This window comes from Mus pahari, chromosome 14 (genome assembly GCF_900095145.1).
Source record: "Mus pahari chromosome 14, PAHARI_EIJ_v1.1, whole genome shotgun sequence".
Taxonomy (NCBI): Eukaryota; Metazoa; Chordata; class Mammalia; order Rodentia; family Muridae; genus Mus; species Mus pahari.
Window position 1 is genome coordinate 73508332 of NC_034603.1, and position 27291 is coordinate 73535622.

The 27291-nt window shown below is 42.5% G+C and overlaps 2 protein-coding genes across 2 annotated transcripts in view; one reads left to right on the forward strand and one right to left on the reverse strand.

Moving 5' to 3' along the window:
- Positions 1-1166: 1166 nt before the first annotated feature.
- Positions 1167-19812, reverse strand: Ccdc47 (coiled-coil domain containing 47). Its single transcript, XM_021214127.2, has 13 exons — positions 19596-19812; positions 16620-16900; positions 15184-15291; positions 13772-13946; positions 11745-11866; positions 11556-11621; positions 8494-8595; positions 8193-8303; positions 6703-6788; positions 5920-5978; positions 5400-5509; positions 5030-5197; positions 1167-2920 (listed from the first exon to the last, which is right to left on the reverse strand). The coding sequence occupies exons 2-13, from the start codon at positions 16881-16883 to the stop codon at positions 2840-2842; spliced, it is 1452 nt and encodes a 483-aa protein (XP_021069786.1). The 5' UTR covers positions 16884-16900; positions 19596-19812; the 3' UTR covers positions 1167-2839.
- Positions 19813-20416: 604 nt separating this feature from the next.
- Positions 20417-27291, forward strand: part of Ddx42 (DEAD-box helicase 42) — a gene marked incomplete at its 3' end in the record, with an annotated part of 28347 nt that continues 21472 nt past the window's right edge. The window contains exons 1-3 of the mRNA XM_021212744.2: positions 20417-20613; positions 26116-26353; positions 26811-26961. Coding sequence (XP_021068403.1) covers positions 26133-26353; positions 26811-26961 — 372 coding nt within the window. The remainder of the gene's footprint in view (positions 20614-26115; positions 26354-26810; positions 26962-27291) is intronic.

Genomic DNA, 27291 nt, shown 5'->3' on the forward strand with positions numbered 1-27291 from the left:
TTTTTNAGACAGGGTTTCTCTGTGTAGCCCTGGCTGTCCTGGAACTCACTCTGTAGACCAGGCTGGCCTTGAACTCAGAAATCCGCCTGCCTCTGCCTCACCAGTAAAGAGACATAGCCAGTGGCACTATGGGTAGAAGATGGAAACCAAAGAAGGAAGTGAGGCCATTGAGGGTGTGGCTTTGAGATATCAGAAGCGGGTCTCTCATCTGTCAACTTTGTGGCCACAAGGAAGCAAGCAGGTGTGCTCTACCCAAACCATCTTTTCCTACCCGGAGCTCATCTCAGTGGTCCTGTCACAGTGATGAAGATCTGACTAACACTGTAGCTAAAGCGGGCTGGGTGTGATGGCGCGCGAGACACACACACACACACACACACACACACAGGTAATGCCAGCCCTCAGGCGCTCAGGGTCAGTAGATCTGAGGCAAAGCTCAGCCTGGTCTAGAAAGTGAGTTCTAGGCCAGTCAGCCCTACACAGTGAGACCCTATTTCAAAACAAAACAAAAAAACAAAATTAAGACAGGCAGTGGTGGTGCACACCTTTAAACCCAGCACTTAGGAAGCAGAAGCAGGTGGATCTCTGAGTTCAAGACCAACCTGGCCTACAGATTGAGTTTCAAGACTGAAACTCTGTTGCAAACAAAACAACAAAATCCTACTTCAACAACCAAGCAATCTCCCCACCACCACCAAAAAAAGAACAAGGGGGCTGGAGAGATGGCTCAGAGAAGAGCTCTGACTATTCCATAGGTCACAAGTTCAATTCCCAGCAACTACATGGTGGCTTATAACCATCTATAATGAAATATGATGCCTTCTTCTGGCCTGCGGACATACTTGCAGGCAGAATGTTGTATACATAATAAATTAATAAAAACCTAAACTAAACTAAAATCAAAACAGACAAAACCTAAAAAGTAATAAAAAATAAAATTAAATTAAAAAAATAAACAAAACCCGTGGGCCAAGGTGCAGTGGTATGTCAGTGTCCCAGCACTGAGGCTGCGGCTCGAGAATCATCCTGAGTTTGACTGTGGCCAGCTTGGGCTACATAGTGAGACCCTTTCTGAAACAATACATACAGGGCTTTAGAGTATAACATTCTCCAAAAGTGTTAAGTGGTAACCATAAAGGAATATTCAAGATTAACACTTTTGAAGGAAAACCATTTTCGTGCTTTTAATAAGAGAACAGTATACACATTCTTGTATGCCAACTACAAAAAGTCAAAGCAGCACGCACAGATTTTGTCAATCAGTTTAATATATGTCATAGGTAGTTCATATGAATGCTTGTTACAAAATTAGCTGCCACGGTCTGATGTATGGGACTTTAAGAAAGCTAATATTACTTAAACGATAACTAAGCACATAAATTTCGATTCTAAATATATTTTAAAGATTTGTAAAACAATGTTAAGTCTAAAATTATCTGGCCTTAAAGTGATTCAATTTGTGTTATTTTTAATAACTTAAACTTGTGAACTGTTAAAAAAAATTATACTTGAATATCCCAGTGCATATATTTCTATTAACCTACACAAAGCCATGTGAAAAACTCCATATAATTCCCAAAGCAACAGCACACACAGTTTTCACCGCAACTCACAGTTACTGTGTCAGAACACAGAAAACATCAACAAAACCCCACTACCAGCTCCCAACGAAAAAACAACCCTTTCCCACCCCAGCAAAAATTACCTGGTACAAGCAGAGACTTAAAAAATGCTTTCTCAGTAGGAAGCATTTATAAAATGCAGAGATCTCAACAAGCCAAATGCTTATGCACAGAGAGGAACCTCTCCCTACCATCGCTCCCGCCTCATGATTCAGAAAAAATTCTGATTCATTTTAAAAAGCTCACTTTTTAAAAGCATATTTGTGTGTATCGATTGGTTATTTGTTTCAAGAAAGTACATACCGGCCTTGTGGACAATATAAAAGCAGGCGTGGAAGCAAAGTGCACTCCTAAGACAGAGATCAGCTCCTCCATGAACACCTAACGGGCTGCAGCAAGCAAGAAAACCACTGTGACCTCACAGAGACCAGCCACCTGACTGCTGCTGATCAGAGGGAGCTAGGTGAAGCACTTCACCTTTTCATGCATTTCTTGCTCAAGAAAAATAAGCACATAACTATTTCAAATCCAGCACTCACAGTGCCATTAGCTCATAGTATAGGCAATGAGAAACTGCTCCTGTACTACCTACCTCTAGAATCTTCCATGGACTTACAGTATTCTAACACCTACAGATTTCCTCCTCTAATACCGCCATCAGCACCACCCACACACAAAACACACACTGTACTATGCTCTAAATCTCTGAATTCATCATCACATAGTGTTCTACATTCCACTTTTTTCACAAGTTTAATGTGGACACAGAAAAAACAAGCAATGTTTATTGTGTAATTCCAATAGATATTCTTAGGGTCTTGGTTTAGAGTCAGTCTCCATAGTTATTTCAGCTGCCCAGTTTAAACAAAAAGCAACAACCTACCTAGAAATTCCATGATCGTTCTTCAAACACCAAAGTAACGCACTGATGATTCACATTATAATTTAAATATATTTGAAAACTACACACTTTATATACACTCCTTTTATAAAATAACCAAAACAATTTGATTATCTAGAAGGAAATAACTGAAAAAGCCCTTTCAATGTATCTATAACCTCTGTAGAACTCTAAACCAAGAGGAGAGGATGAAATAAAGATCTCTCAGTCAGCAGAAACATATGACTGTTAGGTGCAGACTCGTGCTTTCCCCGTCTCAGGTGGACGTAGAGCTAAGGGCAGCGAGGGCACAACCTCTGTGACCTCTGTGACAGCTCTACATGGCTTTCACTTTGATTTGCTTCATTTTCATTTGCTTCTTCTCCAACTTCTTTTGTTCTCTCCTCAAAGCAGCTTCCTGTGTGACAGGGAGGGGAAGAGGATCCAAATTAAGCTCAAAGGACACACTGAAAAACCTGGGGCTGCCGGGTGTGGTGGCGCACGCCTTTAATCTCAGCACTCAGGAGGCAGAGGCAGGAGGATTTCTGAGTTCTAGGCCAGCCAGGTCTACAAAGTGAGTTCCAGGACAGCCAGGGCTATACAGAGAAAAACCCTGTCTCGAAAAACCAAAAAAACAACAACAAAAAAAACCTGGGACTGGAGAACTGGCTTGGTGGTTAGACCTCATGATGCTGTTGCAGAAGTTCTTTTCCAAGCATCCATCAGGAGGTTCACAGCTGCCTTTAATTCCAGCTCCAAGGGATCTGATACATCTGAACTCCACCTGGTACCTCCACTCACCCATATTATTACTCAAAATCCTTTTATTGAGAGTGGCAGTGCTAGAAGTTTGAAATAGGGTCTCTCTCAGTATAGCCCTGGCTGTCCGGAATTCACTATATAGATCAGGGTGTCCTTGAACTCACAGAGATCTGCCTGCCTCTGCCTCCCAAGTACTGAGATTAAAGTCATGTGACACTATGCCTGGCCTTTATTCAAAATCTTGGGTCTTGCAACACATAGAACATTCCTGAAGATACTTATAATAATTGCAAGCCAGGCATGATGACCATACCATTTGGAAGACTAAGGCAAGGGACTGCACTTTGGCTAAGTAGTTAGTTCCAGGCTAATCTGTGCTATAAATCCAACCTTGGCTACATAGTTAAATTTCAGGCCAATCTGTGCTATGAGACATTGTTTCAAAATACAAAACAAAAGCATTGCCAATTCATATGCTGAGGAATAAAAATGAACATGAAACAAGGCAAAGATAATTAAAATTTAATTTAGCACTATATTCAATGAGGATTTTACATGGTGAGTGTATTTCTTTTCTTTGAGGTAAGGTCTCAATAAGTTATCCACGCTGACATTAAATTCAACTGCTGCACCCCTTTTAAAGGATAAGTTTTCAATATTTAGCTATTACTAGTCTTGAAATTGCTATTAAGGCCAGGCATGGTGGCTAAAGAGATGGCTTATGTTTAATAGTATTTGCTGTTCATCTGGGTTTGTTCCTATCACTCACATCAGGTTTGAGATACCTCACGTTTGGGATTCCAGCTATTTAAGAGAAATCTACAACAAAATCTGTAGAGAGGGGCTGGAGAGATAGCTCAGTGGTTAAGAACACTGACTGCTCTTCCAGAGGTCCTGAGTTCAATTCCCAGCAACCACATGGTGGCTCACAAACATGTATAATGGGATCTGATGCCCTATTCTGGTGTGTCTGAAGACAGCAACGGTATACTCACATACAGAAAATAAATAAATATAATACATAAATGAATAAATGTTAAAAAAAACCCTATAGATATAGTAGAATTCACTAATTCTGTATCAAACACTAATTTTAATTTTATTTATTTTTGTTTTTTTTGTGAAACATGGTTTCTCTGTTTTAGAACGCAATCTGTAGACCATGCTAGCCTCAAACTCAGAAATACATGTACCTCTGCATCCCAAATGCTGGGATTAAAGGTGTGTGCCACCACCACCTGGCTTCAAACCCTAATTTTTTTTTTTTTTTTTTTTTTTTTGGTTTTTCGAGACAGGGTTTCTCTGTATAGCCCTGGCTGTCCTGGAACTCACTTTGTAGACCACGCTGGCCTCAAACTCAGAAATCTGCCTGCCTCTGCCTCTGCCTCCTGAGTGCTGGGATTAAAGGTGTGTGCCACCACTGCCCAATTTTGTGCACATTTCTACAGAGAATTACACACACACACACACACACACACACACACACGTCACTACGACAAAGAAAAAGAAGCCCTAAGTTTGAAAGAGAGCTGTGGAAAGGAACTAATACATGGGAGGTTTGGGAGGGAGGATAAGGAAGGGGGAAATGGTATAACTGTAATCTCAAAACAGGGATGGGGATCTAGCTCAGTGGTAGAGCACATGCCTAGCAAGCACAAGGCCTGGTCTTGTCCTCAGCTCTGAGGGGAAAAAAAAAAAAAATGAACATAAAAGTCACATAATAGAAAAGCCAAGCCCAGCAGCCCGAGCCTCTGGAGTGTCTCACTTCCAGCCTGCGCTGCTTCTCAGGGTCCTCCTCGTTCATGATCCGCTCCTTCTCAGCTCTCTTCTTCTCCTCACGCCGAGACTGTGCAGCCTCCTGTCTCTGCACATGTGTCAGCTTCAGAAAGTTCTCTTCCACACGGGCCCGGTTCTTATCTGCTTTTTGTTTCCCCTTCCCCAGGAAACAAAAACTTCATAAGGGACCATTCTAATGCACAGGAGAAAACCCCATTTAGCATGGCTAAAACTCCTCCCCTTTGACTTTCAAGTCAACTAGCAAAGGCTCATCACTGCAGTCACTGATAGCTGCTGCCCATCAGGGGAAAACCCAACAATAAAAGGGGCTGGTTTGTAAGAAAGGATCAAGGACTTACTTCTCTGTTGAGTCGGAACTTTTTGGCTTTATCAATAGAATAAATCACCATGTTCATCAGGGGTAGCAAAGACTCCATATCCTTTGGGTACGTGTTACCTGAGCCAGGCACTGGAAAACAAAGCCATTTTCCTACTGAGTAATGGCAGCATCAACACTTCTGGGTTGGCAGTCTGTCTTTCTTTTTGTTTGTTTGTTTTTTTGGTTTTTTGAGACAGGGTTTCTCTGTATAGCCCTGGCTGTCCTGGAACTCACTCTGTAGACCAGGCTGGCCTCGAACTCAGAAATCCGCCTGCCTTCCCCCCGCGAGTGCTGGGATTAAAGGTGTGTGCCACCACACCAGGCTCAGTCTGTCTTTCTTAATGCTAATAGTCTAGCTCCTTGGAGGAACCCAGAAATCAACAAGGAGGAATGAAGTTAGCGATGCTGCAGTTTTAGAGCTATTATTTCAGAAGGAAAAATAATCTCAAAAACATTTCAGAGGAACCTAAGAATAGACAGACAGGACCCAGACCACTTACCATTAAATGTAAACAGTAGTGTCCTCTTGGTGTCAGGCAGCTTTAAAGGCTGCCCTTCCCTGTCATCAGAGAGAAGTCTGTTAAGAGACTGTAAGCAAGGATAGCAGCAAACCTGATTCAGGTGGACAAATGCCTGCAAACAGCAGTGAGTGTACTCTGCACCTCCAAGTCACAGTAAGCACAGGACACTCTGCTACATGTGAACCCCTCCAGGGATGCTTCCAGTGGACAAGATACATCCATCTTCACCTGGGGAGCCAGAAATATGCCTCTATTTAAGAATGAGGCCAAGGGCTGGAGGGATGGCTCAGGGGTTAAGAGCCCTGACTGCTCTTCCAGAGGTCCTGAGTTCAATTCCCAGCACCCATATGGTGGCTCACAACCATCTGTAATGGGAATCCAATGCCCTCTTCTGGTGTGACTGAATAGAGTATAGTGTACTCACAGACATTAAATGAACAAATAAAAAAATGAGGTCATACTTTTAAATACTTTTGCTTATTTTTTAATTTCTAAATTTCTATTTATTTATGTGTCTGAGTGTTTTGCCTCCATGTATGTGTGTATGCAGTGCCCATGGAGGTTGGAAAAGAGTGTCAAATCTCCTGGAACTGGAGTTAAGAATAGTTTTTAGCCTTCATAAGGAGCTGGGAACCAAGCCCTGGCCCCTGAGGGCATGAGCAATAATTCCCTCTGAACCACTGAGTCAGGCTAAGAGGCTACTTGTGGTGTTCCTACATACAACTAAGGGAAATGAATTTAATGCTTTGACTTTATACATACTCTTGCATGATCTTTGGACCAGAGAACTGGTCTGAAAAATGAACAGATTCAATCTTATCAGCATAGTGTGTAAGAAAATGAACCATCTGAAAAAAAAAAAAAAAGAAAATATTAATTAAAGTTTAGTGCACTCCCAAGCTTTCATAGATATTCACCTTTTAATCCTTACTTTTATAAAATGTCATTCAGACTAAAATACTTCTTTAAAAAAAAAATTACCTCACCTTCAATTTAAAGAGATGGTTCTCTTAGTCCCAGCACTGGGGAGTCAGAGGCAGCCAGACCTATATGAGTTCAGGGCCAGCCTGGACTACAAAAGCAAGTTCTAGCACAGCTAGGGCTATTCTCTGCAGCCACCCTCCAGCCTTAGCCCCTCCCATGACAGGATCACAAGTGCCTACCCTGTGTGCCCACCTTTACTTATATAAACTGAAACTCAAGACTAGACTGAAGTCTTAAACAAACAAACCTGAACGCTGCCTTGGAGTGGCGGCAATTGGGGGAATAGAGGCAGGTGGACCTCTATGAGTCAGGGCTACATAGTAAGACTCAAAAATCAAAACAAAAACCTTGAAAGTCAATAGGTCTTTTAGAGAACTTTTTACTTGTGCGTGTCAATGTGTGTCAATGTGTGTGCCTGTGTGCTATGCGCCCGGGGACGGCAGAAGAGTCTCACACCCTCATAGCTGGAGCTGTGGGACACTCAGTTTGTCAGGAAGGTGCTAGGATGGGAGCAGTCCTTTTTGTTTTGTTTTTTCCCCCGAGACAGGGTTTCTCTGTGTATCCCTGGCTGTCCTGGAACTAACTCTGTAGACCAGGCTGGCCTCGAACTCAGAAATCCTCCTGCCTCTGCTTCACAAGTGCTGGGATTAAAGGCGTACGCCACCACTGCCTAGACTGTAAGCTATAGTTCTTAAGATTGCTCAGTGTTCTTAACCACACTGCCCAGCCTGTGAGCTATAGTCCTTAAGATTGCTGAGTGCTCTTAACCGCAAGCTATCTGTCTCCTGGACTGACAGCCTTCTGGCGAGCTGTCTATCAGCATGAGGAAACAGTGCACACCTGTAACTATAATGTATGGCTCAGACAAGACCTGTCCCAACTGTAGGAAGATCACCAGCTCAACATGAGAGCTAGACAATGCCTCAATTAGAATGGCAGACAATTGACAGCTGTCTTACCCAGTTGATTAAAATCAGGTAGATGACTGTAAATTACACAAAGAATGTTTATCAGGAATGATCTGTAGTCAGAGATTATTTACCTGTTGTTTTAGTAAGGGTCAAGTAAAATACAGTATGTGATATAACACACACACACACACATACACACACACACATCACACACACACATACACACACACACACGTGTATGTGTGTGTGTGTGTATTTCTTCATTTATTTGGAGAGTCTCTTCTGGTACTACCTAGCCTGGTCTAGAACTCATGACATCACAGACATGCACTGGAGCACATCCTGTATCACATTTACCTTCGTATCCATCATTCCCTCTGTGACTTCTCCCATTTCTGACAGAATGGCCAAAGAGTCTGGCAGTCCATACTTTGCTCCAGACTTAGGTTTATCACTACAAAACTCACTCTGGAAGAAAAATTGAAAACAGGAAACATGATATTCTATACAGTTTCTCCCAAACTTCTAGGTATGTACAATCTATTCTGAAGTGGTGCTTACAATCTGAGAGACAGAATTGTGTGCTGCCCTACAGAGCTGAACTTTGTGATAAAGAGGCAGTTTTGACAAACCTTTAAATTAGAGCAACTTGACATACCAGATCCTGCATCTCTTTCTGTAGTCGCAGCAAAGCTTTGCGAGTGCCAACAGCAAATACATATGTGTCCATGTCCTCGTCATTCATTGTTACTTTTATTTGCTTTAAAAAGAAAACAAGAAAAGACAAGGCTCGCTTACTGAGTTCTATGATGGGTAGGTTTCTAAATGGCCCTAAAAGTTCAGCCTTCTGCTATATACTCTTCCCCGTATAACAGAGGACCCCTAATTGGTTGATTCAAACTAATAAAAGAGCATTGTCTTGGGTATGAGAAACAATCCAGCAAGTTAGTAAGAATAACTGGGCCTTAGCTGAAGAAGAGAATCTTTGGGACTAATATGATCATTAAGGGAGAGGGATGGATTAAAAGGTCCCGAAGTCCATACCTCCAGGACCTGGGTAACTCCTAGTTGATGGGCAGTGAAAAAATAGGTACTTGTAAAGGCAAGAAACTGAATGTGTTTGTAAAGAGGGAAAAACAAGCCAGGTTGACACTGTTTTCAGCCTTGCAGGCCTAAAAGCCACACTGGGCCACTTAGGTATTCATTAACTGTGAGATAATAAATGGTTCTGGGTTTTCTTTTTTCTTTCCTTTTGTTTGTTTGGCTTTTTGTTGTTATTGTTGTTTTTTGTTTTGTTTTTGAGACAAGGTCTCAAAAAAAAAAAGGTCTTAATCTTTTTTTTAAAAGGTTGCTGGTTATAGAGATGTATACCTTTAATTCCAGTTTGAGAGCTGGTCTACAAAGTGAGACTTTCAAAAAAAAAAACACACACAAAAAGATTTATTATTTCTATTCTATGTTATATGTTTGCCTCCATACATATCTGTGCACCATGTGTGTGCAGCACCCTGGAGGCTAGAAGAGGACACTGGATCCCCTGGAACTAGAGTAACACAGATGGTTGGTTAAGAGCTGGGTGTTGGTTCTGCAATCCAGATATTCTGGAAGAGCTCCCAACTGCTGAGCTGAGCCATCTCTCTAGACCCCGATGTTACTATTTTAAACTGTTCAGTTTTGTGGCAAATTGTTATGAAGAAACATGGCACTAATACAGGTTCATCCTGAGCAGTCAAGTACAAAGTCAGCAGTGAACGAGATCCAAGAAGACAGGGTGACGTAAGAATTACATCTGGGGGGCGGGGGGTGTACTGGAGAGATGGCTCAGTGGTTAAGAGCACTGGCTGCTCTTCCAGACTCCTGAGTTCGATTTCTAGCCACCACATGGTGGCTCACAACCATCTGTAATGGGATTCTATGCCCTCTTCTGGTGTATCTGAAGAAAGCAATGGTATACTCATATAAATAAAATAAATTAAAAAAAAAAAAAAATTACATCTAGGTTTGTCTCAAGTTCCCAGAGCAGAGCTAAAACCTTTATGCTTCATTATTTATTTGTAAACATGTGGATTCACTAAAACAGCAGGATGCTCAGAGACGATAAAGAGGCTCCACACTCCTCCATCCCTTTCCCACAGCATCTCACTGTGTAGCTCTGCCCAGGCTGAGTTCACTCTGTAGACCGAGCTGCAGCTCCCTATGTAGTCTAGGCTGGCTGACCCACCTGCAGACTCACCAGTGCTGGCGTTAACGACACGTGCTACCATACCTGGAACCCTCATTTTTTTTTTTTTTTCCAAACTGGCTATTGCTGAGTTGTGTCCTTAATAAGTCAGTAAATACAAGCAAAGGTTTGCCATGAATTCTGTGAATCATTCAAAAAAAGCTATTAAACCTGGAGGGAGGTGATGGGAACCCTCAATTCATAGGTGACCAGCCAAAAGTGAATATGGTATGGTGGCCTGGGATTTGAAATTTCCTCACAAGTAGGGACACTGGGGGTGGGGCGTGAGGGCCGAACCCTTCAACCTGTGGGACCTGAAACTAATTCCAGGCAGTGTCAGAAATGAATTGTTCAATCCCAGCTGGTGTCTAGACAATCCAAGAACTGACCATTGTTGGAAAACATCCTTACACAAGTAAATAATTCTTAATATTGTGCATAGGAACAGACAATGTTATAAGTTTAAAAAGTCTGACATGATAAAACGTGGTTCTAATTGTATTAATTTTATTTCTTTAGTTGGGCCAAATTCTTGGTATGTGGAAGAAGGAAAACGTGGGGCTGCAGATAGGTGGCTCAATGGTTAAGTATACTTGCTTCCCTTGCAGAGGACGCAGGTTCAGTTCTCAGCACCCACACAGTAGCTCATGCCACCTGTAACTCGAGTTCCCTGGGGTCCAATACTCTTTTTTGACCTTTTGGACACACATGTGGTACACAGACAGACATATAGGCATCTCACACATAAAATTCAAAAATCTTTTTTCCAAAGGAGGGTTCCAGGATGCTAATGTAGGTAGGAAAAGACCTGATAAATGAGAGCTGTATTTAAAAAAAAAAAAAAAAAACAACACCAAAAACTGTACTTCTGTATTTACAGGGAATTGCAAAAGCAAATTAGTAACAATCCTTTCTGAGAATATCTCCTTGAGAGAGGCAAAAGTCATTTTTGACAGTGAACACAATTTGTAGATTCATGTTAATTTAAAAAATGGAAGACATGGGCTGGTGAGATGGCTCTGCAGGTAAGAGCACCTGACTGCTCTTCTGAAAGTGCAGAGTTCAAATCCCAGCAACCACATGGTGGCTCACAACCATCCTTAATGAGATCTGACTCCCTCTTCAGGAGTGTCTGAAGACAGCTACAGTGTACTTACATAAATAAATAAATCTTTTTAAAAAAAAAGGAAGACATATAGCCAATAACCTAGATTGTGATCTGACTGTGCTCTTTCAATCAAAATTAATCATTTGAAATAAAAAAGTTTGAGAAGAAAAAGTCAAACAAACAAACAAACAAACAACTTAAATTCCTGCAAAAAAGCAATCCGAGGAGTCTGGACAGCTGAAATGAGAAAAGCTGACCCGCTTTGGTCAACAAGCAGCACATTTTCTGGCCTGGACACAGAGTGCCGTGAGTTTCAAACACAATCCAGACAGAAATGGAACAGTTAGGAAACAATTCAGTTTGTACCCAGAAAGCCAGCAGGAATACATACCACTTGATCGCTCACTGGCCTCATCATCCGGGCCAGGACATTAAGTAAGTCTTGTCTCTTAAGGAACTGCAAAGATGAGAGAAATTGGTCAATACCTTCAGCTTACACTTCCAGAAGGGCCTTGGAGGGGCTCAAGGGAAGCTAGAACTGCAGGGGAGACAGGCATCGGAGCGGACGCTCCCTACTCACCCTCAGCTGGATAAGCATGCCTTCACAGCACACTCGGCCAGAGCACCACAGGTTATAGATGTGCTCATTCTCCTGATTCAACTTCCCTGTGCTTGTGGCTTCTTTGTTAGTCCCATCATCCCCTAGGAGTAAAAGCACCGAACCTGACTCCCTGGACCTTTGGATCACTGTAGGACAGCAATGTTCTGCTAGCTCACAGAATCTCCTTGGACAGGGATTAAAGGACTAGCAATGCTGCTTTGACTTCAGTATTATTTTAAAGGTTTTACACCTCAATAGACGTGATGTATAAATTTATCATCTGCTCCATCGCACATTAATTCATTTAGTCTTGAAGACATACCCAGTGTCATCTCTCAGCCAACCATCTTCATAACAACATTTGTGTGTAAGGCCTGGATTTTCTGAATGAGCTCCATTAATTCCAATTACCTCTGACAGGGTAGAGTTCAAAGGCAGTTTCCACACATTTCAAATCACCAAAAGCATTATCTTATTTCACTTTTATAACAACTTCACGAAGACTACAGCAAACTGCCAGAGATTCCTGTGCAACGTGACTGATTTCCACTGTTCCACCATTTTACGTTGCTATCCATTCACGTTCCTCTGTAAATTTATGAAGAGAGCAGAGAGAACGGCATCTCCTCTGCTAGCAGTGCATAGCAGGCACCAAGGCCGGGCATCACGGAGACAGACAGGCTCTTTACCATCTGCTGGGCCAAGTGTGTGGGGTGCTGAAGGTTGTTGCACAGGCTAGTAGAGGTGGGGCTTCTTTTTTACTTTTAAAACTCTTTATTGTTTCCATAAAATAAGTTATAAACTCTGTCTGGCATGAAGAAGAGGGAGGGCAATGAGCCAAAGAATGCTCCCCACCACCCCCAACCCAAATTCTACCATCAAAAATCACCCTAAAAACCGTGGAATAGGGGAGAGAACATCCACTGGTAAACATAGTCTAATAACATGGTTGCAATTTAACCATCAGCTTCCTTCTTAGAACAAACAGAAACTATAGCCAATCAACAGTGTTGCAACAAAGAACAATTAGGAAACAGTATGTGACCAAAAAAGAAAAAAAGCCAACCAAACAAAACCCAACATTTTATGAGGCCTAACTTGGTGCATTAGGGAGGCAGGGGCGTGGTCAGGGGTGAAGGCATGGGCTACAAATCCCTAATGCTGGAATGCTGGGGCCCACATGTAGGGCTCCTAGAGGTGGCTTTCCTGCTTATGCTCTTGTTCACTAGCACTCCTGCCTACCTCCAATACATAAAGTAACAAATTAACTAAAAACAACTAAAACCAGCAGACAAAACAATGCAAGTGAAGTACACACTGCCCTGTAAAGTACAACTGCAGTGTGTGTAAACAGCGGCAGATGGATTGGACCTCATCACTAAGAAGCATGAAGGTGGCTGACCTCACAACCTCACACAGCTACCCACCCTACAGACTGTGTGTGTATCCCACATGAAGCATAAAAACCAAAGGACCCAGAACTTGAAGAAATTGTGAGGATTTCCCATTTCTAAAAATCAAATTGAAATTAGTTTATCAAACAACCTAAAATGACAGTTTCTTGTTTCAACAAGAATTTTTTGGCCGGGCAGTGGCCGGGCAGCGGTGGCACACGCCTTTAATCCGAGCACTTGGGAGGCGGAGGCAGGTGGATTTCTGAGTTTGAGGCCAGCCTGGTCTACAAAGTGAGTTGCAGGACAGGCAGGGCTACACAGAAAAACCCTGTCTCAAAAAAAAAAAAAAATAAAATAAAATAAAATAAAATAAAATTTTGTTTTTATATTGACTATATCAAAAGCTATTTAGCAATTATACTGCTGACTAATGAAAAATGAGCCTACATGTTTAATTTAATCATATATAACCCCAACAGAATGAGATCACTGGAGAGAACAAATGCACAGTAGCCATCATGCTACAGTTAGCTATTTTTGCTGAGTGAGGGCTAGGTGTTCTTACCAGACTATTTCCAGGCAGGCTCTGGGACGTGGATTAGTTTAACTTACCCACTAAGGTAAAATTGCTCTCCAAAAGCTCTCGATGAGAGTTAAACCAGGCCTGAGCAAGTCGGCTGTTTTTATTCTTCCCAATGATGTAGTTCATGATATAGGCAAGCAGACCAGTCACCATCAAAATTTCTAGGTAATAACTCTCCCAACTGTTCTGGAGGTGTGCAGGAACCTTAAGAAGGAAAAATACCCATTTAATTTTGGCTGAGATTGAACACAGAGTCTAAGGAATGGATGAAAACGAGAAAGCACATAGACAGAAGCCAATACTTTATATAACTCTCACTGGAGGAAAGTTACACTTTAGTGGCCAGAGAAGACTCAGTGGTTAAGAGCACTGGCTGCTCTTGGAGAGGACATAGGCTTTATTCCTAGCACCCAGAAGGTAGCTTATAACCATCTCTAATTCCAGTTCTAGGGACCTGATACTGCCTCTGTCCTCCAAGAGTGATAGGCACACACGTAGTGCACTTAATATACATGCAGGAAAAGCACCCCACACACAAAATAATAAAAAAAAAAAAAAAAAAAAAGTTACACTTTGGAAAGTATGCTCATTTTGATCTTCTAGATCAGCTTTTTATTTTTGAGGGGTTTGTTTGTTTCAACCCCTACACACAAAATAATAAAAAAAAGTTACACTTTGGAAAGTATGCTCATTTTGATCTTCTAGATCAGCTTTTTATTTTTGAGGGGTTTGTTTGTTTGTTTCAAGACAGGCTGTCCTGGAACTTGATTTGTATACCAGAGAACTCAGAACCCAAGAGATCTGCCTGCCTCTGCCTCCTGAGTGCTGGGACTAAAGGCATGGCTACCATGCCTAGCTCCAGGTCAGTTTTTTTTTTTTTTTTTTTTTTTNTGTCCTGGAACTCACTCTGTAGACCAGGCTGGCCTCAAACTCAGAAATCTGCCTGCCTCTGCCTCCCAAGTGCTGGGATTAAAGGTGTGCACCACCACGCCTGCCCCCCAGGTCAGCTTTTGAAAGACTTTAAGAAGATGTGCGTGTGGTGCCACATGCTTTTAGTCCCAGCACTCAAGAGGCAGAATCAGGAGGGTCTCTGTGAGTTCTAAGGTAGCCTGGTCTACAAAGTGAGTTCTAGGACAGACAGCTACAACACAGAAATCCTGTCTCAAACAACAAAACAAAAAAAGAGAAAGAAAATGTAAAGACTACCAAACGTATCAAGCTAAGTGTGCCAATCATCCACTTCTATACTCTACGTAAGTAAAGGTAGGCAGGCCGGACCACTGCATGAAGCTGCCTCACAGTGATGGATGCCCATCACAATGCATGTTAGGCTCTTTATTAGACTGCACTATTATTCCACCACCCACTGTACCTCATGGATTGGAGTTATGGTATCATTGGATTATAGTTTAGTTTGCGATTTAGTATCTTATATACTTACATCAACAATTGTTATTGGGTCTTTATTTTTGTTAGAAGAGGTATCTGGTTTGTCTTCGTAACCCTCAAATTCCTCATCATCATATGGCTCACTTTCTGTATCTCCCTCCTACAAAAACAAAACATAATCATGTCTACAAATGGCACCAGCAGTTGTGTCCCAGTTTGTGGGTAACATCTGTAGAGAAAACATGACTCATCAGCAACAAGTACGGAACACAGAGACATGCTATTAGTACAATTCCAAACTTGAAGGTGTAAGATAATCAAGTTCCAGAAAATTAACATACATGCTAATGACATTTCATAATGTATTTCACATTTGAATTTCGATAAGAGAGCTGAGCATGGTGGCAAGTACACTGAACCCCAGCCCTTGAGAGGCAGGTGATCTGTGATTTTGAGGCCATCTTGGTCTACATAGCAAGTTCAAGGATAGCCAGGGCTACATGGTGAGACCCTGCCTCTAAACAAACAAACAAACAAACAAACAAGACAGAAAGGGAATGTCCTTGATTTCTCACCTCTTCTCCCTACACATAAAACTATATGGGTGATGAAGATGGTAATTAGACTGATTGTATTAATTTAATTCTGCAATGTACAGGCACACCAAAGCATATGGTAAAAAGAAAAATAAAACACAGTGAGACCTTTTCTCAGAAGCAAACACAACGAGATACTACACAGCATAAGTAAACAGCAAACCTGAAAGATGACACAAAAAACCCCCCAAACACCAAAAGAATGAGGACACTTACTTAGAACTCAAAGTTCTAAATTCTCATTCATACATTACCTACTCTCAGCTCGGATCTTATCTACTCCAGAAAGTACAGAAAACACAATGCTTTATTAAGGTAAAAGGTATTAACACACCACAAAATATTCACAAGAGTTAAAGGTGGCGGTGGCACACACCTTTAATCTCAGTGCTTGGGAGGCAGAGACAGGCAGACCTCTATGAGTCTGAGGTCTACAGTTTAGTGTCCCAGCCTGGTATACAAAGCCAGGTCCAGGACAGCCAAGGCTACAGAGCGAAACCTTGTGTCAAAACAAACAAATAATAATAAAAAAAAAAAAAAAATCAAGAGAATAAACTAGAATAGCTAAACAAAACGTACTAGACAAAAATGAAGATTCCAGACAGCAACAGCATCCCTATATTTGGGTTTTTATCTGAGAAAGCACTAATTGATTTTCCCATCCTCCTGAATTCCCCAATAAATCAACAATAAACAACCTACTTGGTGGGGCTGGAGAGATAAATTAAGAGCACTTGCTGCTCTGGCAAAGGGCTTGGATTTGATTCCCAGAAACCACGTGGCTGCTCAGTTCCAAAGGATTCACTGGCACCGTGTGCACACAGCACACCCACAGTCAGGCAAAACACTCATACACATAAAAATAAATAAATCTTAAAAACAAAAGCCCCACCTGCGTATCTGCATCTTCGAAATCACCTTCTTGGCCTTCATCCTGCCCTTCCAACTCCACGGTGGCCTCATCCTCATCATCTTCAGTGCTGATCACTCGCTGAGGAGATTCCGTAACAGAATCTTCCATGACGTCCTCAAACTCGGCAAAATCATTATCATCATACTCTACTATATCTTCCTCATCCTCGAAATCATCAAACTTGGCTTCAGAGACACTCCCAAAAACCAAGAGGACCACACAGAAAGCATAGAAGGCTTTCATTGCACCTTAAAAACAAGCTGTGAGAAACATGTGTGCTAAGTGAACGACCCTTGCACATACGTGATTATCGTCTTTTGTAAATTGTTAGTCATTTATGAACCAGCTAGGAGTTGTGGTACATGCTTGGGAGGTGGCAAGAGGATCAGAAGTCCAAGGCCTGCCTTGGCTATATACTGAGCTCAAGGCCAGACCAACCTACAGGCTGACCCTTACTTAAAAAATGAAACAATCTCACAAATGCCTCCTGCTTTTCTCTTCTTCGGTACTCATGGATTCCTAAAGCCCTATGTAAAGGAAACAATGAGCCGAGATCAAGAGGTATAGGGTCTACCCAGATCCTGTCAGTAGTTCTCGGTAAAAACAAGGATACGCAATTGATTTCTTTAGGTTCAATTCTCTAAAATCTTCTTTCTGTATATTCTACATTCCATAGGTTTTTATTTTCCCCCCTCTAGGGGCTGGAGAGATGGGTCAGTAGTTAAGAGTACTGTGCTGTTCCGGAGGACCCAGGTTTAATTCCCAGCACCAACATGGCAGCTCACAACTGTCTGCAACTCCAGCTCTAGGGAATCCAACACCTTCACACAGACACGCATACAGGCAAAACACCAAAGTGCATAAAATAAAAATAAATAAATTATTCTTAAAAATCCTTTCTAGGAGAACTAAGGACTATAGAGAATAAGATACAACTATGGATTTGTAAATAGTTACAAAATAATCCATAAATAAAAAACATCCAGACTGCAAAGAAGCTTGCCAGTATAACTCTTGTTGTCATTCTTATGACATACATAAGGTTGGCTTCACCATCAGTACTAAAAGAGAAAGCCATTTACCTACAGATCAACTGTAGATCTGTGTTTGGCCTGCAGACATGTTCTCCTGGACACACACTTGCTATGATCACAAGTGTGAACACTTAAGTACAGAAAGAAGATGCATCAGTACACCTACTAAGTTACAACATGGGCTCAGACTAAGGGTATTGGTTTTGCATGAAATCACAGAATATAATACAAAAATATTTTTAACCAACAAAATCACTTATACTATATTTTCAACTCTGCTCCCTCATCTAAACACTAGCCCTATATTTTTAATTATCTATAAAAACAAAACAAAAAAAATCTATTTTTAAGCATTGAAATTTAGCCAAAAACCAAACAAACAAAAAAGAGAAATTTAGCCTAAAGGATAGATACGTGTAAGAGAATTATCACTGATAGGGTATGTGTGAGTATTACTACTGATGATTAAACTAGAAGTTGTCTTCTGACTTCTCCATGCACAGTGGCATAATACCTCCCCTCTTAAATATGCCTGACCCAAGTAAATAAATTAATGTAAGTTTTAAAATGTTACAAAGGGAGGCTGGGAATGTAACTCAAGTTGTTAAGGCTGTCTAAGCTGACAGCAGGACCATATACAATCGGGTGTGGTGGTTTACTCTGTAATCTCAGCTCTTGGGAGCCTGAGGAAGAGAATTCAAAGCCATCTTCTTCTACATAGTGAGTTCAGGCTTCAGGAGACCTCGTCTCAAAAGCTCCAAGGGGCTGCTGGGGTAGGGTATCCCAGTACTCAGGAGTCAAATGCAGGCACATGTCCGAATTCAAGGCCAGCCAGGACTACATAGTGAGACCCTATACTTAAGGGGAGGGGGGTGGCGGCACGTATAGGAGCTCCATTCTGTAATCCCAGCGTCAGGGAGCCTGAGTTAAGAGGACTACCCTGAGTTTCAGTGGCTTGCCCTGCCTTGTCCTATATAGTGATATTAGGCCAGCCTGCAAGAGTAAGAGGCACTGTCTCAAAGAACAAAGAGCATCTGCTTTAGTGGCTCCTTCCCAAGCAGAAGTAACTATGTATCCCTTCAACTTGACAGTCTGGCCATTTCAAACTCAGTCTATACCAGGAATGTTCACAAAACAGAAGTATTTCTAATGGAATTCATGCAGGCTCCATCAAGGTTATTGAGGTTAAAATTATCCAAGCCATTTGTGCGCTGGCTTTCTGATACGACTCAGCTGAACCTGTCAACCCATTTCTCAGATGCACAGCTCTCTGCCAGGTCACCCAGCCTCTAGGACTTCTGAAGCAGAAAACACCAGACTCCAAGCCAGGCACAACATTAACATACCCATCTTGATTATCTTCGGCAAGCTCTCTCAGTAGAAAGGAGTGTATGTAGCAATCATTGCTTGGCCTTTCAGGCCTCTGTGGCATTAATCAAAATGATGAAATTTCTAGAAATGATGTAGACATTACTGTCACAAAGTGTTGGTTACAAATAACTTGCATGTTAGAAACCTTCGGGTAAGGGCGACTCTAGAAGCGGTTGCTTCCGTGAACTTCTCGTGTCTGGTCCTAGGTCCACCACGGAGAAGCCTACTGTCTATGCTCCTGCATTCTTCTGGCTACACACCAGATATTTTCTCAGATTTTGTCCTGTTGGTTGGGATCTACTCGAAATATTCCCCCAAACCTTCCTAAAGCCCAACAGAAAATGGATCAGAAAAAGATGGACAGAGGTTTAGTCTTTCTTTTTTTTAAATTCAGAGAAATAAGTTGCGGGTACTGACGCATGTCACCACCGGCCGGACTTAAAGGGTTGGTTCAGATGGAAACAGTACCTGGCTCTGCGGCCACGCAACTTAGTCACCGCTCGGCCTGGCACGGTCACACCGACTGGAATGTGTTGGCCCCGCTACTTACCTGTACCCAAGGCTGCAACCGGGCCCGGGGCTCCTGAGGCCACTACCTCCACCCAGCCTGCCTCTGTCTGGTTTCTGTCTTCAGGTCGCAAAGATAATCTCCGGGCGGCGATGTCACTGAGCAGCCCAGAACAGGTAGCTCAGTCACGGTACCCTACTCTTTACGTAGCTTCAGCCGTCCGTTACGTAGAATGCGTACGACTAGTTTGCGCCTGCGCACGGCGTGGGGGCGGGGAGGCGGCCTTCAGGACAGTCGCGCAAGGCGACCTAGGGCTGCTGGGAAAATTACGTAGCCGCCGGCGTCCCCTGGGCTAGAAGTGCTTTAGCGAGCGGAGGCTACGCTTCTCCCGTAGGGTTCCGTCCGTCGGGTTGACGTCACTTTGATCGGATGCTCCGGAAGCTAAAGGTGGCCATAGTCTATGGGACCATGTGGACAGAGGCATGAAGGGAAACGTTGCCCGAGTCTTGGGGGTTTTGTGTTGTTTTGGTTCTTGGCAAGGGACAAGAGCTGAGGGAGGGTCGACATTGTGATGTAAATGAAGTTTCCACTCAACACCCTATTACCTTGAGTGTTTTGGGCGGTTCCCCGTCGCCACTGCTCTCCTCATTGCAGATCCCTTCACTACACGAGCCAAACACAATCCGCACCCAGGACCAGGTTCCCGTCCGGGGTGTGTGACGTGTTTATGTTGCGTTCCGGAATGGGAAAGGCGGGCTTAATTGGCGCCTTTCGGCAGCCGTAGCCCCAACCCCACCCTTCGGCTCGCGCCCTACTTAGCGCGCATGTCAGACGCTCCCCCATCCCACCCCACCCCACCCCCAGTCAGCAACGGGCCGTGAGGCGGCGGCGAAGGGGGCGGAGGAAGAGCGCGGCTGGACGCGGTCCCGCACCGCGCGTACGCAGGGCCGCGGGGGTTCTTTCGCGCCGACGGGAGTAGCAACTGCGTCTGCAGCCGCGGCAGCAGGTTTGGGTGAAGGGCTCGCCAGACGCAGCGCCGCTAGCCCCGGGGACACGAGAGGTAACTGGGGCCTGGCGAGGGCGGAGGAACCTCGGCCTCGCTTAACAAAGAATCGGCGGAGCCTGGGGACCCGGGTGGCTGCGGGGGTCCGGGCAGGGATGGGTACGCGATCTGGAGCCCCGAGGTGGCCCTCTGGAGCTACGTTGCCTTCCCACGGCTCTGCTCATCGCACGTCTGTACGAGGCCCAGTTGGCGGCTTTCCGGAGGCGGTGCTTGATGGGTTCCAGGAAGGGGGTTTTCGGGGTGCTGGGCTCCGAAGCTGCGAGAGCCAGTGGAGGTGTGTTGATCCCTGTAGGTAGTTGTTGGGGATTACGGACCCACACAAATGGAGGGGATGGGGGGAGGGTCTCGGTAGCGGAAGTTGACAGCTTGAAAGGCTGTACTAGTCATTGATCTTTGTAAAACCTTGAGTAGATCATGATTAACATCATCACCGTAGTTACAAACTTTTTGCGGCCTACTTGAGCCTACCTGATGTGAATAAATAATATATATGGATTGCAAACGTGAACCAGAATCGTAAGGAAAAAAAATGAGACTAGTCAAGTTTGGAAGCATATATAAGCTTTTCTGTCATTTTAGCTTTTCCCTTTTCACCCCTACTCCTTTAGCCTGTTGTTTTGTAGCTTTCCTATGTATTGTTATTATTATTTGCAAGTGTTATTTCTGTATTGTCTCCTACACACACCTGAACAGCAGGGATTATGTCTTTTTGTTTTGTTTTGTTTTTTGTTTTTTCAAGAGAGGGTTTCTCTGTGTAGCCCTGGCTATCCTGGAACTCACTCTGTAGACCAGGCTGGCCTCGAACTCAGAAATCCGCCTGCCTCTGCCTCTGCCTCTGCAGATTATTAAGTAGAGTAGATACTAACCAACTGCCATTGTAGCTCTCTTATGAAGCTTACCCTACTCCTCTGTTCAGTGATCTTGATATCATAAGAGATCTGATATTATCAATCCATCAATGGGGAGATTGCTTTGTGGAGAAACTATAACTATGCCTATAGTGTGGGTTGCACTGTGTTGCCATACTTCACTCAATGTATCTGAGTTGTATTTATTGAATTTGGTACAGAGTCTCACTCTTTAAGTCATGTTGATCTAGAGCTCACTCTGTAGCCCAGGTTAGTCTTTAACACACAGGATCCTCTCTGTCAGCCTCTTGAGTGCTGAAGCATGGGTCACCGCACATTTTTCCCCCACTATTTTGGAGTAAAAACCTAGTAGTAAGGTGTACGATATTCTCACCATTTTGCAAATGGAAAATCTGCTAATAACATCTTTAAGATTCATGCTATTAGTGGCAGAATTAGAGTTTGAATATAGCTAGCTGGTATTATTTTACAATCCTGTTAAAATTTCTGACTGAACCATCAATCACATTTTGGTACCTGGACACCAAGATGTCCTTCATAGCATCTTCAGTTATTCTCATTCAAGGGTAGCTTCTCTTCAAAACTCTTGTATGTGCCGGGCGTGGTGGCACACGCCTTTAATCCCAGCACTCGGGAGGCAGAGGCAGGCAGATTTCTGAGTTCGAGGCCAGCCTGGTCTACAAAGTGAGTTCCAGGACAGCCAGGGCTATACAGAGAAACCCTGTCTCAAAAAACAAAAAAACTCTTGTATGTAAAACATGAATAATGAGTATCTGCTCTTGAAGACCTAAGAGAATGAAGGTAAATACTCAATCATGAAATGTATAGTGTTTAAGAAATAACGTAGTGTCAGGTGTTTAAAGACCAGAGAAGGGATTTAACATAAATCTAGACAAATCATATTTGTGTTGATGCTCTAGAATTGTTATCCCAGTGCAGTTATTCCAGTACAGGTAAGAAGGACCTTGATAGGTCAATGTCAATAACAGATTTTGTGTGGGAGAAGCCAAGTAGAAGTAAGAACTCCACCAGACTGCTTGATTTTCTTCGGAACCCTGAGCAATATGTGTGGTTAAAGTTATTTACTGCCACGATGCAACACCTAATTCCAGTCTGACTAACTGGAGAGCAGCTAAATTGAAGGGAGTGACAGAAGCATAAATTGGTATTTTGAAGATGGTTTTGCTGAGTGTGTGTGCTTCAGGAGATCTGTTCTTTGATGCGACTTTCCTTGGTTACAGAGTATTAACAGACACAGTGCTGTTCAGCCAAAGGAAGTAGAAATTCATTTTGTTTTCAGTTTTGTCTCATTTTGACTTCATTTTATACTTTTTCTACATAAAAGTCATGTTTTATAAATTATGGAATGTTAGCTAGTTGTAGATGCAATGTCTAGATCTGAGTCACATGAGTTTTCTAGTACAGCAGACACTGTTGAGGCAGAGTTGTAGAACTCTTGCCCTGTTGAGTAATGTACTTAGCTCTGAGTCCTCTGACTTGTCTGCAGTACCTTGCCCCCTCATCCTGCTTGCTTTCATTTCATAGTATTTTTACTATCTATCCCTCCCTCCCCATCTCTTACCACATTGATTTCCCCGTGGGCTTTCTGATTCCATGCTTGTATCCTCTGAGTCTAAAAAACAATTGCCTGACACAAAACAAGCACGCCACATATTTTTCTGTAATGATCACTTAGTAGTTATGTGGAGGCTTTGATAACTGTCAGTCTTGTTAGAGAGTTGTAGTGGTGGAGTAAAGATGGAAAGAAGAGCATCGATTTCATACTGAGTTGGGAGCACACGTCAGAAAGTGTATAGTAATCAGAGTGAAACAATGGAGCTTACCAATATCTAGCTTGAATTGATTCTGCTATATGGGGTTGTTTGGGTTTTTTGTTTGTTTACGAAATTAGGTGTTTTAGTTTTTAAAGGGATTTTTTTTTTCAGTACTTGGGATGGAATCTAGGGCCTCACCTGCGCTAAGTCAGTGGACACTTGGGTAGATGCTACCTTTTGCCTATTGCTATTAATGCAGCTATGAGCTTGGATGAACTTTGCTTTCATTTGGGGGAGGTGTATATGAGTGGAATTTCTGGGTTATATGCCAATTCTATGTTCTTCTAATTAACAATAATAACAACCAAAAGAAACAACCCCAAAACATTTATTGATAGAATTCCAACTAGAATAAGTGTTTCATGGATCCCCCACCCCCAGTTTTGTCAGGATTTTTGTTTTGGTAGTAGATAAATGCACATATTTAATATGAAGCTTACAGCTTACATTTTAAATGCCAAACATAGCTGCATATAAGTTGACTAATATATTTGGGTCTGGTTAGTTTGAGTGTGGTGTTTTTATTTCCAAGGGTTTTCTTTTTTCTTTTTTTTAAAATAATGAGTTAAAAACAAAAACAAAACCAACAAAACCCTGTATGTATTTGTTTATTTGTGTTTAGAATACAACTTGGAGGACTTGGTTCTCACTTCCCACCATGTAGATCCCAGGAGTTGAACTCAGACCTTATCGATCTTGTTGACCTTGCTTGATTTTTTTTTTTTTCCGAAGAAAAGTACTGATTGCCATAGTTACTGAACCTTTTTTTTTTTAACATTCTTCCAGCAGTTCGCAGAGGTTCCAGTTTCCCTACGTCTTTGCCAGGACTTTCTCTACCAGAGTTACATCCTCAGTCCTTAGACTTAGGTGATTCCACTTTTGTTGCCAGCATAATAAAGTCCTGGCTATACCTTCTCTCCATCAGGCCTGATCAGGCTGTTGAGTTTGGCCCTGATGAGCTTTGGTGAATACAACAAATTGTCTCTGTCTTCCTCCTGGCAACTGTGCAGAGGGGAATGATAGCATAGTGATAGAGGGCTGGTGAGATGGCTCAGCAGGTAAGAGCACCGACTGCTCTTCCAAAGGTGCAGAGTTCAAATCCCAGCAGCCACATGGTGGCTCACAACCATCCTTAACAAAATCTGACTCCCTCTTCTGGAGTGTCTGAAGACAGCTACAGTGTACTTACATATAATAAATAAATCTTTTTTTTAAAAAAAAAAAGCATAGTGATGGAGTGTGTTTCTCCTGAGAGCACTCGCTGAGTATACTTGTGTTGCTTTGGGGTTAGTACAGTCTTGGGGACAGCCAGAAAGAGGGCGACTGCTGATCATTATTTTTGTGGCTTTGAGCATCTATCAATGCTGAGTACTGCTTCGGCAAGAGCAAGGGATTTCTTTACTTTCAAAGATATCTTGATAAAAAGCTTTTTTCTAGGGCATTTGTTTGTTTGAGGCATTATGAGATAGCCTACTGTTTTTTAATAACAGTCATCTTGATCGATATGAAATGGTATGCATTATGGTTTTGATTTACATTTCCTTCATTGTTTGTAATATAAGGATTTTTGAGACAGTCCTATACTGTGCAGACCTAGCTGGTCTTGTACTTGAGATTCTTCTACTTTAATGTCTTGAGTGCCAACATTACATGTTTGTATCACCATACCGGGCTTTGATGCAAGGTGTCTTTTCATGTAATCCATTGATCATTTTTGTATTGTCTTCAGAGAAATCTATTCAAGTCTTTTGCCTATTCAAGTGTTTTGTGTGTATGTGTGTATGTGTACCATGTACAAAACCTGGTTCTAGTGGAGGCCGGAAGAGGGCATTGTATCCTCTGGAACTGGTGTCATGACAGTTTTGAGCCACCATGTGGTACTGGAAATCAAACCTGGGTTCTCTAGAAGAGCACCAGTGCTTTTAACCTCTGAGCCATCTCTCCTCTCTAGCCTTCTCTTCCTTACGTTCTCATTTGTTTGTGGTTTTTGTTTTTTTAAGACGGGTTCTCTGTAACAGCCCTGGCTGTTCTGGAACTTGATTTGTAGAGCAGGCTGGCCTCTAACTCAGAGACCCTGCCTGCCTCTGCCTCCCCCTTACCTATTTTTAAAACTGGATTTGTATTTAGTGACGTTTACCCAAATAAATGCTTAGGAATAAATATTTAAGCCAGGGATGGTGGCGCATGTCTTTAATTGTAGTACTTCAGAGGCAGGTGGCTCTCTGATTTTGAGACCAACCAAGACTAAAAAGAGAGAGAGAGGAGGGAGGTAGGGTGGGGAGCAAGCAAAGATGAAGGGCCAGTGATCAAGCAGCATGATAAACCTGAGTTCTGATCTGCAATTCCCACAAGGTGACGAGAGCATGTGGACAGTTCTCTCATCTCCACACTTGTACCAAAGCGTACGTTTATGTTCACACACACTAAAGATAAAAAAGATAAAGGTTAGGAGATTGTCTTGCAATGTCGATCCTATATTAGAGGTCCAGAGTAGTTACTGTCTTAGGATCATTTTTTTGACAACTCCCTCCAATAAAGAGGTTATTTTACACAACCTCATAAAAGTACTTCTTTTGTTTGGGATCTCAATAAAATGAAAGTCATTTGGTTGAAGTTGTAATTGTATCTGAAGGCCAGTGTTACAGGCCTTCTCGTGGTACTGGGCCTCCACACGTGGGACAAGTAAATGTACCACTAAGCAGCACCTTAAATTTGTGGGTAGACATAGAAAATAAAATGAAGGTTAGTGAAGGTGTTTACAAAGTCACATTCACATGTGTGCATCTTGTCCGTAGCACCAGTCATTGGCATCATGAACTGGAATAAAGGCGGCCCTGGAACCAAGCGGGGATTTGGTTTTGGAGGTTTTGCTATCAGTGCTGGGAAGAAGGAGGAAGCCAAACTGCCACAGCAGTCCCACAGTGCCTTTGGGGCAGCCAGCTCTTCTTCTGGATTTGGAAAGTCTGCTCCACCACAGCTTCCTTCTTTCTACAAAATCGGATCGAAACGGGCCAACTTTGATGAAGAAAATGCGTAAGTGATAATTCTTGATGATTAAACCAGTGTGAGCTACTAATGATTTCCAAGATCGAAGTCCTTGTCTCCCACCCTGAATTTGCTTAGATGAAGGTATACAGTATTCATGTGCTTGCTTAAATTGTTATTCAGGAATGGTGGGTTTTCCTGATTAGTGTTCTGAACAAGGTGAACATAATCTTTTGGTGTTTGAGTCAACCAAAGCTTAAAACCTACTGAAGAGTTTTATATTTAATTCAAATGGAGTGTGATGGACTTGTGTTTTGAAGTAGGATCTGGATATGTAGCCCTACCTGGCTCTGATCGTGATCTTTCTACCTTGATCTCCGTTTGAGGGGCACAGACATGTGCCAACAAACCCACCTGGGAACTCTTGCTAGTGTAATATGCCACAGTGAAAGCTTGTGTTAGTGAAGGTTTTAGTCTCTTTACTGGTCTTTGTTTTAATTTTCAGGTATTTTGAAGATGAAGAAGAAGACTCCAGCAACGTAGATTTACCTTACATTCCTGCTGAAAACTCACCTACCCGCCAGCAGTTTCATTCCAAGCCAGCAGACTCTGACAGTGATGATGACCCCTTAGAGGCATTCATGGCTGAAGTGGAGGCAAGTGTTGGCTCTTGTTTCCTTAAAATATTGAGCAGATTGAAATAGCTCTTGGGGGGTGGGGTGGGGGTGTGTGCTTTTATTTGATTTTTGGTTTTGGTGGTTTTAGAATTTTGCTATTTCCATTTGCCCTCTTAAGTATTTTCAGAGGTAATCAGTGAGTGACAGGAATAGTTAATTGCAATGTTTGAACATAGTTACTCAAATATGTTTTGTTATAAGAATTTTAGAGGGAGGCAGAGGCAGGCGGATTTCTGAGTTTGAGGCCAGCCTGGTCTACAAAGTGAGTTCCAGGACAGCCAGGGCTATACAGAGAAACCCTGTCTCGAA